The sequence below is a fragment of the Oncorhynchus tshawytscha genome, linkage group LG06 (genome assembly GCF_018296145.1).
Source record: "Oncorhynchus tshawytscha isolate Ot180627B linkage group LG06, Otsh_v2.0, whole genome shotgun sequence".
Classification (NCBI taxonomy): Eukaryota; Metazoa; Chordata; class Actinopteri; order Salmoniformes; family Salmonidae; genus Oncorhynchus; species Oncorhynchus tshawytscha.
The window spans coordinates 43,536,697-43,550,254 of record NC_056434.1 but is presented as its reverse complement, the minus strand read 5'-3'; the positions used below and the strand labels follow the sequence as shown (position 1 = coordinate 43,550,254).

General features: G+C 42.7%; 1 protein-coding gene across 11 annotated transcripts in view; it reads right to left on the bottom strand.

The window, feature by feature from the left end:
- fgd4a (FYVE, RhoGEF and PH domain containing 4a) overlaps nucleotides 1–13,558 on the bottom strand; it is a 107,201-nt gene that overhangs the window by 10,131 nt on the left and 83,512 nt on the right. For 9 of the 11 annotated variants that reach the window (XM_024423896.2, XM_024423894.2, XM_024423899.2 and 6 more), the window contains 3 exons: nucleotides 9,056–9,455; nucleotides 3,623–3,712; nucleotides 1,460–1,605 (listed from right to left, as the gene is read on the bottom strand). In XM_024423896.2, the coding sequence (XP_024279664.1) occupies nucleotides 1,460–1,605; nucleotides 3,623–3,712; nucleotides 9,056–9,455 (636 nt within the window). Of the gene's footprint in view, nucleotides 1–1,459; nucleotides 1,606–3,622; nucleotides 3,713–9,055; nucleotides 9,456–11,333; nucleotides 11,626–13,558 lie in introns of those variants that run through there. The other 2 variants (XM_024423901.2, XM_024423902.2) reach the window with 2 other exon arrangements.

Genomic DNA, 13,558 nt, shown 5'->3' with positions numbered 1-13,558 from the left:
AAAATAGGCCTAGGGTTTCAAGCGCTGGTTGATTTTAAATGTAATGATGATATTTAGTGGTATTGAATTGTGTTTAATTCTCAGTTCAACCAAATATTAACATTTAAAGGAGATGTATCTTCTGCTTGGTTAGTTCAATCTGTGCCACTAACTTAGTCTGGCTTCTAATTCAAGTTTGTCTACAAAATAATAATAATTAACAATCGAAGTTAAAGAATAGGACTAAGTCAAATCAAACATTTAACTAGATTTAGTCTTTCTTTCATTTACATTTTTGGTGGAGATAGAGAGGTGAATGCAACACATCAATGATTCATTTGTAGACATATTCTTATATGAAATAAATGCATGTTCAAGAGAGCATGCATGTCTACACAGGTCTGTGGAGATCTTCACAATTACTGTAATAATCTGTGCAGAATCTCAAAAGGCATTGATCACTTGCACCATGTACTTTGTAATCTCAACTGCAATCCAGGTCATTTGGTTCTGCTATTAGAAGAAGCACAGGGATAACACATTCATCTGTTGTATAAATAAACTAAATATCTGACATTGTATTCCCATTTGAACTTTGCCGTGCTTTTAAATGGTTGAAAGCATAGTGATAATACATTGGAAATTCAACTAACTTTTGGCTGTCTTTTTGAGTGGGTGAATATAGGTTGTAATCTCACTGATCAACGTCTCAACCAAATATTACTCAATTATCCACGTTGAAATTATGTGGTGGGTTAAGTGGGGATTGACTCATTTGGGGCTCTATTCAATCAGATCCGCTTTAGCCGACATTCGCATAGCTGTTGTTTTGGCGGTATCAGAGGTGGAACTGTGTTAGAGCTGTGAAATCCACAAGTGGCTCCCGGCATTATACCTAAAGCGGACATTGCCATTGGCTGCATGTAGCACAGAAATCACATGCAGCCTGGTTTACAGGTTTGAACACTAGAATGTGAGATGTAATCTACACCTCCATTAGGATGATAGAAAGTCACATGGCTTTGTTGAATGATTTTTCAATTCGAGCGTAATTACTTCTATATAGGACTACACTTTCTATCACTTTCTTCTCCGCGAATGGGGAGGGTGTGGCTTCGTAAACAATGATCGCAAGAGCAGCTGCTCACCGATTTGACGGCTCCAACGCAGTTCCACCTCCGACCGCCAAAACATCCTCTATGCAGGTGTCCGCTATCGCTTGATCTGATTGAATCTAGGCTTTGATCACAGTTCAACCGGGACATTCCAAACGACAGACCACAACTTCTCTATTTGATGATAAATGGTGTTCTTACTTCATCTAGATTACAGAAATACTGTAACTGTGTCTGAGTGAGTCTGATTCTGAATGAGTCAGGAGTGGGATTTAGCTATTGCATTTTATTGCATTCTCAAAAAGGCGAGATCTGTGAGTTTGTACACTGAATCTGTGGCCACTGGCCAGTCATGTGAAGCTCACCATTCTCCCATGCGTTTCTCCAGGTCAGGCAGGAGGAACTGGTTGTGGAAGGTGTTGATGGAGGAGATGTTGGAGAAGATGTTCTTCACCACGTCCACTGGGAATGTGCCCTTTAGAGCTTCCTCCGTCAGCTTGGCACAGAACACCTGCATGGTGGCACAACAACATGGCCAGGTGAGTTAAACCACACTGAATCGATCATAATAATGAACACGGCTTTCTTTTCATTCTGAGGCAGACCTAGGCCAGTGTTCAGTAGGACACACCGTATCAACACATTCTGTTATTGGACAAGTTTAGGTAATGCCTCCCTGTTTCTCACAGTTACAAAACGTTTTCTACCTACCAGTTGTGTAAAGTACTTAAGTAAAAATACAAGTACGAGTTAAGTATTTCTTGGGGGTATCTAGTACTTTACTTCTCTATTGACACTACTGTTCAAAAGTTTGGGGTCACTTAGAAATGTCCCTGTTTTTGAAAGAAAAGCACATTTTCGTCCATTAAAATAACATCAAATTGATCAGAAATACAGTGTAGACAAGGTTAATGTTGTAAATTGTAGCTGGAAACTGCAGATTTGTTATGGAATATCTACATAGGCATACAGAGGCCCATTATCAGCAAGGCCAGCATCCCAGACTCGCCTCTTCATTGTTGATGTTGAGACTGGTGTTTTGCGGGTACTATTTAATGAAGCTGCCAGTTGAGGACTTGTGAGGCGTCTGTTTCTCAAACTAGACACTAATGTACTTGTCCTCTTGCTCAGTTGTGCACCGGGGCCTCCCACTCCTTTTTCTATTCTGGTTAGAGCAAGTTTGCACTGTTCTGTGAAGGGAGTAGTACACAGCATTGTACAAGATCTTCAGTTTCTTGGCAATTTCTCGCATGGAATAGCCTTCATTTCTCAGAACAAGATTAAACTGACGAGTTTCAGAAGAAATTTATTTGTTTCTGGCCATTTTGAGCCTGTAATCGAACCCACAAATGCTGATGCTCCAGATACTCAACTAGTCTAAAGAAGGCCAGTTTTATTGCTTCTTTATTCAGAACAACAGTTTTCAACTGTGCTAACATAATTGCAAAATGGTTTTCTAATGCTCAATTAGCCTTTTAAAATGATAAACTTGGATTAGCTAACACAACGTGCCATTGGAACATAGGATTGATGGTTGCTGATAATAGGCCTCTCTACGCCTATGTAGATGTTCCATTAAAAAGAAAATCTGCCGTTTCCAGCTACAATAGTCATTTACAACACTAATGTCTACTCTGTATTTCTGATCAATTTGATGTTATTTTAATGGACAAAAGTGCTTTTCTTTCAAAAACAAGGAAATGTCTAAATGACCCCAAACTTTTGAACTGTAGAGTATATGTTTGACAACTTTTACTTCACTACATTCCTAAAGAAAATAATTTACTTTCTTTCTACTCCATACATTATCTCTGACACCCAAAAGTACTTGTTACATTTAAAATGCTTAGCAGGACAGGAAAATGGTCTAATTCACACACATATCAAGAGAACATTCCTGGTCATCCCTACTGCCTCTGATCTGGTGGACTCACTAAAGACATGCTTTGTTTGTAAATGTGTGTTGGAGCGTGCCCCTGGCTATCCGTAAATAAGAAAATGGTGCCATCTGGTTTTCTTAATATAAGGAATTTGAAATGATTTAAAAACTCTACTTTTACTTTTGATACTTTATTTTGATTTATTTCACCTTTATTTTTATTTAACCAGGTATGCAAGTTGAGAACAAGTTCTCATTTACAATTGCGACCTGGCCAAGATAAAGCAAAGCAGTTCGACACATACAACGACACAGAGTTACACATGGAGTAAAACAAACATATAGTCAATAATACAGTATAAACAAGTCTATATACGATGTGAGCAAATGAGGTGAGATAAGGGAGGTAAAGGCAAAAAAAGGCCATGGTGGCAAAGTAAATACAATATAGCAAGTAAAACACTGGAATGGTAAGTATCACTTAAGTATAATACTTTTATACTTTTACTCAAGTAGGATTTCACTGGGTGACTTTTATTTTCTTTACTTTTACTCAAGTATGACAATTGGGTACTTTTTCCACCACTGCTACATACTGAACAGGACCCTAAAGTGACAGGGCCCTGGACGGACAGCTGAACACACTCACCTGGTCCAGCAAGTTGAGCCGCGTGACGTAGGCCCTCTCTGTCTTCAGGAGCTCAGTAGCGATCTTGTACAGCTTTTGTTCATTGGTCTCCTGAAACACAGAAGAGAGAGCGGTGGCTGTGGGATGATTTGGGGAAATGCATACAGTATGTACATAGATGATGTTCCTATAACTAGAGGAGATCTTAAGGGCCTCTCGCCAAAGAATAATGGACAAAGACAGTTCAAAGACAGGTTAGACAATTGGGAGTATAGTGAAGAAGAAGTTGAACTCTGAGGTCATGCCCACAGTGTAATTCAGCTTTCCCTCCCACATTGTCCTCATGTGCTTGATTCCCATGCTGCGCTAGGTTCCCGTCAGGGCTGTGACAGTCATGGAATTTTGGATGATGGTAAATGGCCAGCCAAATAACCGCAGCCTCTGCCTACTGCCTTAGAAATAGAACGGGCTGTCCCATTCTGAAAAGATTTGGCATGGGTCCCCAGATCCTCAAATGTTCTACAGCTGCACCATCGAAAGCATCCTGACCGGTTGTATCACCGCCTGGTATGGCCACTGCTCGGCATCCGACCGTAAGGCACTACAGAGGGTAGTGCGTATGGCCCAGTACATCACTGGGGCCAAGTTTCCTGCCATCCAGGACCTATATACTAGCCGGTGTCAGAGGAAGGCCCCCCCCCCAAAAAATCACCCAAGTCATAGGCAAGCGGTACCGGAGAGCTAAGTCTAGGTCCAAAAGGCTCCTTAACAGCTTCCACCCTCAAGCTATAAGACTGCTGAACAATTAATCAAATGCCCCCCTTTGTTTTTACACTGCTGCTACCCTTGTTGTATTTGGCACATGTGACAAATACAATTTGATTTGATTTGAGTATAACCATGAGCTTACCACACACACACACACACACACACACACACACACACACACACACACACACAAGCACCCAGGACTATTGTGGTCATAGTGGTGTAAGGAGACCTTGACAAAGCACTACTGAGTGTGAACACTGGCCAGGCCTTACTGGCCAACACACACTTCCCCATAGTGATCTACAACAGTATCGCTTTAATCAAATGTTTGTGCTTCAACTATGTTCTATGTTCATTTGAATTAAGGACTCATTCATTCCTTTTGATTGAGGAGTGATGTCTGGGCATACTGTAGTATGTGTGCCTGTGTGTATTGGGATCTTATGGATGTGTACGGGGACATTGTGGAGTATGTGTGTGTGTGTGCGTGTGGGTGGGTGTGTGTGTGTGACTGTGGGGTGGGGGAGCCTATCAGGAGAGGAAATGAAAGGCTAGAAGGGAAATGACACCAATCAACAAAGAGAGAACTACTATTGACAGTCTCTGAGTGCTTTGTGTGAGAGAAACCACTCAATACAGTACAGTTTATAAAACACACTAATACTACATGACCAAAAGTATATGGACAACTGCTCGTCGAACATCTCATTCCAAAACCATGTGTATTAATATGGAGTTGGCCCCCCTATGCTGCTATAACAGCCTCCATTCTTCTGGGAAAGCTTTCCACTAGATGTTGGGACATTGCTGCAGGGACTTGCTTTCATTCAGCCACAAGAGCATTAGTGAGGTCGGGCACTGATGTTGGATGATTAGGCCTGGCTCGCAGTCGGCGTTCCAATTAATCCCAAAGGTGTTGGATGGCGTTGAGGTCAGGGCTCTATGCAGGCCAGTCAAGTTCTTCCACACTGATCTCGACAAACTATTTATGTATGGAACTTTGTGCACAGGGGTATTGTCATGCCGAAACAGGAAAGGGCCTTCCCCAAACTGTTGCCAGAAGTTCCCTTCACTGGAACTAAGGGGCCTAGACCGAACCATGAAAAACAGCCCCAAACCATTATTCCCTCCTCCACTAAACTTTACAGTTGGCACTATGCATTCGGTCAGGTAGTGTTCTCCTGGCATCCGCCAAACCCAGATTCATCCGTCGGACTGTCAGATGGTGAATCCAATGGCGGCGAGCTTTACATTACTCCAGCCGATGCTTGGCATTGCGCATGGTGATCTTAGGCTTGTGTGCGGCTGCTCGGATATGGAAACCCACTTCATTAAGCTCCAGACAAACAGTTATTGTGCTGACATTGCTTCCAGAGGCAGTTTGGAACTCGGTAGTGAGTGTTGCTACCCAGGAAAGATGATTTTTATGCGCTACGCACTTCAGCGGTACCGTTCTGTGAGCTTGTGTGGCCTACCACTTCGCGGTGAGCCGTTGTTGCTCCTAGACATTTTCACTTTATAACAACAGCACTTACAGTTGAACCGGCAGCTCTAGAGGGGCAGAAATTTGACAAACAGACTTGTTGGAAAGGTGGCATCTTGTGACGGTGCCACGTTGAAAGTCAGTGAGCTCTTCAGTAAGGCCATTCTACTGCCAATGTTTGTCTATGGAGATTGCATGGCGGTGTGCTCGATTGCGTACACTGGGTGTGGCTGAAATATCCGAAGCCACAAATTTGAATGAGTGTCCACATACTTTTGGATATACAGTGTACTCAGAAATCAAGATTCTGCAGGAAACTAGGGAATATGTTCCCAACTGATTGTTAGAGCTGGACAGAGAATGAAAGAATGTTCGCTTCCTCTATTCATTGATATGGATGGATTGTGTGTATCCCACAAGTATTGTTCAAGTTCTCTTACTCTGTGTTACTTCCTGTACAAATATTTATTCTCATATGCATTACTTTGAAACTGTCTGTTTGAGGGGTTTTTTTCCTTCTCAAATGTATGCTTTGGCCACAAATATGAGCATAGGATGAGTCAACAAAATTATTTGGGTATGAGTTAACAAAACATTTTAAAAGTGAGATTTTCATTGGACAGTTACTTTAACATTCAAGCCATCTACTGCATTTGATGCCAAGAGTACAACAACTATTCTACCCCAAAGCAGTCATTCCTTGAACTCTCTACCCAAAATTCTAACAAATGGACCGATTGTTAATGTGGTTACTAGTCAACTCTAACTTGCAGCATAACCAAACACACTCAATTCCACACCTTGAAAAACCACATGCAAAGCTTTGTCTGTCTCAGTCTGTTGAAACTGACAAAACACACTGTCCCCCTAGCTCTGTCTACAATATGTAATGGTCGTCAAAGATATACAAAATTGCTACCGTCCATGACCTTATTCGCTCTCTGCCAGCTATGTATGTAAAGTAACCAACAGAGATGCAGTAAACTGATAAGCCATGAAGCATTGTATATAGGAGCCACTCTAGCTAGAGCCCTCCACCTCTCATACAGTGCCATGTAGAGATTGGGGGTTTCATTCACTGCTGAGTGAACACACTAATCTGAGAGCCAGATAATTAGAAATACCAGCCGGCCAGGCAGCAGCAAGGCCTCCCACAGGGCTACTGTGGCGCAAACTCAATTCTTCAGCTGCTGAAGCGTTTGACATCTGTTCAGTCCAGTCCCGAAAATAACCCCCAGTAGAAGCAGGGCAACGGAATTATGTTGAGACTTGTTTTAGACTATATGCAAAATATATGCAAAAAAAACATTGATTTCAAAGTTTAGCAATCCATACAACCCTATAAACGAAAATAACCAGGGCTACTGATAAGAACTGTGCAGATGCAAAGTTTGATAACAGAATTTCAGTAAAATCTTCCTCAGTGTTTTATGTGACAACTTTTGCCAAGAACTCTTGTTAAATAGATGATCAAAATGAAGATTCAAAGATGTCTGCAGAAAGATTGGGATGTCAGCTATGACATGAAACATTGACTTTGGGAAAAAAATATTTTGCCTATTGAACTACAGTTTGAAGTGGATTTACACCTGGTAACAGAATTGCTTTAACAGAATTTCACCATGGGTCTCTGATCTGTACTACACAGAAATACATAATTATGGGTATGAATGTCATTCTATTCCTGGTGATGTGTACCTATTTAGGATACAAAAGGTAGAATTATGCAATATCCTCCTTTGAATATTTGTGTATTTATTAATTTTACACACTGGCTATTATTTTAATGAGCTTCTCCCCCAAACAAGACCAAATTCAGTTGGTCCAGACCAAATCTGAACCAATCATAGATGTCTATGTTCTACAAGTTCAGACATCAAAGTACAGCACAGAACATTCTAGTTAAGTACAGTAGAGAATAGTTCCTTATGGTACAGTACAATTTTTATTTTTTATTTAACCTTTATTTAACTACGCAAGTCAGTTAAGAACACATTCTTATTTTAAATGACGGCCTAGGAACAGTGGGTTAACTGCTTTGTTCAGGAGCAGAACGACAGATTTTTACCTTGTCAGCTCGGGGATTCGATCTTGCAACCTTTCGGTTTCAAGTCCAACGCTCTAACCACTAGGATACCTGCCGCCCAATACAGTCCATTATGGTGTACTTGACTCTGTGTAAGGGCTATTTCACAAAGGAGAGTGATGGAGTGCTGCATCAGATGACCTGGCCTCCACAATCACCCGACCTCAACCCAATTGAGATGGTTTGGGATGAGTTGGACTGCAGAGTAAAGGAAAAGCAGCCAACAAGTACTCATTATATGTGGGAACTCTTTCAAGACTGTTGGAAAAGCATTCTTCATGAAGCTGGTTGAGAGAATGCCAAGAGTGTGTGCAAAGCTGTCATCAAGGCAAAGGGTGGCTGCTTTGAAGAATCTCAAATATAACAAAATATTTTGATTGGTTTAACACTTTTGGTTTCTACTTGATTCCATGTGTGTTAATTCATAGTTTTGATGTCTTCACTATTATTCTACAATGTAGAGAATAGTAAAAATAAAGAAAAACCCTTGAATGAGTAGGTGTGTCCAAACTTATGACTGGTACTGTAAGTGTTGGCATTAGTTGGCTTTTACGTCAACATTATGGTGTTTTGATGTAATTTCAGCTAGATGTTTTCTAAGACCCCTTTCCAACTGTTTGACCAGAAATCAAAGCCTTTGTTTATTCCTAATATTTAGGAAATAAAATAGTTGAAATATGTATATTCATTTGACACCAGATTTGACATGCTCCTATAAACTTCACATGTCGGTGCTTACGGATCCTTCTAGATGGAAATGACCAGCAGACTCAGTCAATAGAAACCAGACACACTGCTGAGACAAAGGCTAGCAGGCTACTCTGGCATGGCAGAAGGGGCTATATCTGGTCTGATGTGTCGCACAGTAAAGGAGCTGTGAGGTTTCAGTAGACTGTGAAGTCAGTCAGAGAGAGCACATGGCTCTAATGGGCACAGGCCCTGAGACATCTGACACAGGGATATAAATTAACGTGACACTGTGATGCCAGGTTAAACACTTGCATTAAAACCAACACTACTCACATGAACTCTATGGTCGCTCAGTGTAAGAGCGTTATAGTAACAGAGTTAGGGAGACACGCACGCGCACCCCCCCCTCCCCACAGACACTTACCGGTACCTTCTCCTCCACAATGCCCTCCTCCTTGCTTCCTTTGTTTACGTTGGGGGTCTCCTCCTGTAAGTCCACTGTCCTCCCCAGTATGGGTCTTTGTGTGTGAAGGAGGGGAGTGACGCCCATGCTCCCGTCCCCCATGTCCCCATTCTCCAGGGCAGTGTCTTTCCTCAGGGGGGACCCACTCTCCCTGTCCCCGTCTCTGTCCATTTGGGTTAGCATCCCGTTAGTTGCCTGTTTGTGGGCATCCCGCTGCGTTCTCGGGACAGAGCCTGAATCCACCGAGTTGTTGTCCTGCTGCTCGGACTCTGACTGTCTCTGGTTGACCCGGTGAGCCGGACTGCAGAGGGGCGACTTGCTGAGCTGCTTGAGTGGTGAGCCCTCCTTGGTTTCTGACTGGCTGTGAGAGCAGAGGAAGAGAACAGGAGGAAGTCAGAGACCACCGCTGATAAAGACTTAAAGCCAAAGAAGACAGGAGATGAGAATAAAAGAGTGAGCGGGAGAGCACGTTCAGTGGCTGTTAAGCCTCGGTATACTAACTAGTGAGTGCTGTGAGAGTGACTGAGGCTGCAAGACAGCACCGGAGTATGTGCAAGGGTAAAAAATAAAACAGTTGAGATGCAAAAACTTCCTCTTGTCTTCTGGGGTTGCTGTGAGCTGTGCAGAGGAAGTGTGAGTGTGTAGGGCAGAGGAGGAGGGGAGGAAAAGAGGGGGGAGGAGGAGGATAGTGGAGTGGAGAGGAAGACTGGAGAGGTAGAGCCCCACTCCCTAGAGATAGCCTGCTGCCCTACTTCTGAATGCACATGCACACACATTAGTGGTGCGCCGGTGAGCTTTTTGTTCACCGCAATTGCTAATTACCCTTCTGCAAACGACTATATGTGTTAAAGTGAAAATCTGAGGCCCGTACCCGACCCCAATATAAAAAATGTGCAGTAGGCTACAGTCAGAGATGGTTAAACGATGTTTTGACAGGGGGTGCAGGATCATTTTTGGACGGTTTTAGATGTGCTTCTGCTTATAATTTCCGACATTTTGGTAGTCAACTTGTCTATAATTAGATACATGCAGCTTCTCTTCTGTCATTATATGTTGCCCTAAAGACTAAATAAACCCTTGCTCGCCAGAAAAATGTCATAAATCGGTAGAATGAATGCTTCAATATAGTTGACATCGGTCAAGTTCTCTGTCATCTCGGCTTCCTTCAACCCGCAAAGACGTTTAGGGACCGGGGATAAAATCCAATAACCCCAAAAAACTGGAAAGATTTTTCAAGTGACATCAGTTTAAGGAAATAGAAAGCTGTGAAAACAACCCAAAATGTTCCTGACAAGATTTCAGTTCGGCTTGGATGCATATCTTATGTGGTTGAAATACTATACTATATTTCTAATGCTGATCAAAGATAGCACCTCTACAGACGGTATCTAACTGCACATTCACATTCTCCCAAGATGCTGAAAGAAACAAGTCTCATTTCTTCACTCCTGTTCCCGAGTAAAAATGTAGCCTACATTTGGTGTATTATTTTACTGCAAGACATGTTTTATTCTGCAGGAGTTAATAGTAGCCCTTTCCTGTAATCAAATGACCTCGTGGCCTCATAGATGGAATGTTATTCATAATCACCTTTTTATGTTTTACACCAAAAATCTGCTGTTTCTATGTCAAACATTTTGGGAAAAAAATTCAGTCTTCTGTGATGTATATAAAGTGTAATATTGGGATGTAAACTCAAAAATGTAATACATTTCAACTCTTTAACTGACATGGTACAGGCGTCTTATTTTTCTAAGCCCATAACCATGTGTGTGAGGTGTATAGTTTTGTTTTCAAAGAATTGTTTAAGACTACCAAGAAACACTCTGTGTGAGGCTACAGTCAGTGTTCAGATTTCAGTTTCCTTTTTAAGTCCCCGTCTTGTGACTGTTGAATTCGACCTCACAACCATCATCCTCTTTAACCACTTCACCAAATCTTTCCAAAACAGTACTTTTCTGGCCCTCTGTTCTCTTTCTTCTTAATATTGTAACTTTATGCCCAGTCCCAAAAGCATTTGGTGCGTGGACTAAGCTCTAAAGTTTAGGCTTACACTAATGCCAGATAGCCTAAAATAAATGAAAGAAAAACCTCAATGCAGCCTATAAATATGAATTGCACAAGAATGATACATTTATGGATTTTTTAAAAGGTTTTGTTTTCTCTTCATGAGTCAACCCATGCATCACCAGTACACGCATCTATACGTGTACACGCACACGCACACACACACACACACCTCCATCCAGCAGTACTGTATCCTGTAGCTCGTCCAGCTGTTTCCCTGTCTATGACCCACCTGCCCTCAAACAGCACTTCCCTTCCAGTCCCCTTAGTCTTCACTGTCCAGCAGGGACATGGACTAATGATCAAACAGTACAGGTCCAGAACTACTTTAAAACACTTTAAACCCCATTTGGAACCGTACCCATGTTCTTTCCTGTGGTAGATCAGTGAGACTAAACCATGTTTCAATGGGTGCACTAGTCTAGCTAAACCACCTGATTCCACTGCACGGACAGGAACAACACACACCTACTACAGGAAGTATGTGTCACAAGCCTACTGCACATGTCTGAACCCTGCACACACACACACACACACACACACACACACACACACACACACACACGCACACACGCACTGAGGGTACAATGTCAGTAGAAACAGGAAGTGTGTATGAATAGAGGAACAACAGAGGTTGACGTATACTGTACAGATGAGTCATTCATCTCTAAGCTTTAATACAATGTCACACCCTCACTGTGTCTATACTAGTCAGTCCCCGCAATATATGACATATTGTGGTTGAATAAAGTGATCTGAGTAAAGAGAAAACAATACCTTTAAGAATTCACAAATATATAATTATGATGCAATTTATATCTATAGGCTACATTGAGGTTTTTCGTTCATTATTTGAGGATATCTGGCATTAGTGCAACAACCTAAACTTTATGGCCTAACTGTATGCGCACCAAATAGACACGCAAATCGCAAAAAGCATTTGGGAACGGGCTTAAAAAGGTAACATTGTTCCAGCAAAGCAAAAATGACAATTCAATGGGTGGAATGTTATTAATATAAAAGATTATTTCAAAAAACCCAATGAAAATCTGGTTTCTATATCAAACAGTTTTGTTATATTTCGGTCTTCTGTAATGCATATAAAGTGTAATATTGGGATGCAAACAAAAAATGTAATATACACTGCTCAAAAAAATAAAGGGAACACTTAAACAACACAATGTAACTCCAAGTAAATCACACTTCTGTGAAATCAAACTGTCCAATTAGGAAGCAACACTGATTGACAATACATTTCACATGCTGTTGTGCAAATGGAATAGACAACGGGTGGAAATTATAGGCAATTAGCAAGACACGCCCAATAAAGGAGTGGTTCTGCAGGTGGGGACCACAGACCAGTTCTCAGTTCCTATGCTTCCTGGCTGATGTTTTGGTCACTTTGAATGCTGGCGGTGCTTTCACTCTAGTGGTAGCATGAGACAGAGTCTACAACCCACACAAGTGGCTCAGGTAGTGCAGCTCATCCAGGATGGAACATCAATGCGAGCTGTGGCAAGAAGGTTTGCTGTGTCTGTCAGCATAGTGTCCAGAGCATGGAGGCGCTACCAGGAGACAGGCCAGTACATCAGGAGACGTGGAGGAGGCCGTAGGAGGGCAACAACCCAGCAGCAGGACCGCTACCTCCGCCTTTGTGCAAGGAGGAACACTGCCAGAGCCCTGCAAAATGACCTCCAGCAGGCCACACATTTGCATGTGTCTGCTCAAACGGTCAGAAACAGACTCCATGAGGGTGGTATGAGGGCCCGACGTCCACAGGTGGGGGTTGTGCTTACAGCCCAACACCGTGCAGGACGTTTTTCATTTGCCAGAGAACACCAAGATTGGCAAATTCGCCACTGGCGCTCTGTGCTCTTCACAGATGAAAGCAGGTTCACACTGAGCACATGTGACAGTCTGGAGACGCCGTGGAGAACGTTCTGCTGCCTGCAACATCCTCCAGCATGACCGGTTTGGCGGTGGGTCAGTCATGGTGTGGGGTGGCATTTCTTTGGGGGGCTGCACAGCCCTCCATGTGCTCGCCAGAGGTAGCCTGACTGCCATTAGGTACCGATATGAGATCCTCAGACCCCTTGTAAGACCATATGCTGGTGCGGTTGGCCCTGGGTTCCTCCTAATGCAAGACAATGCTAGACCTCATATGGCTGGAGTGTGTCAGCAGTTCCTGCAAGAGGAAGGCATTGATGCTATGGACTGGCCCGCCCGTTCCCCAGACCTGAATCTAATTGAGCACATCTGGGACATCATGTCTCACTCCATCCACCAACAGACTGTCCAGTTGCACCACAGACTGTCCAGGAGTTGGTGGATGCTTTAGTCCAGGTTTGGGAGGAGATCCCTCAGGAGACCATCCGCCACCTCATCAGGAGCATGCCC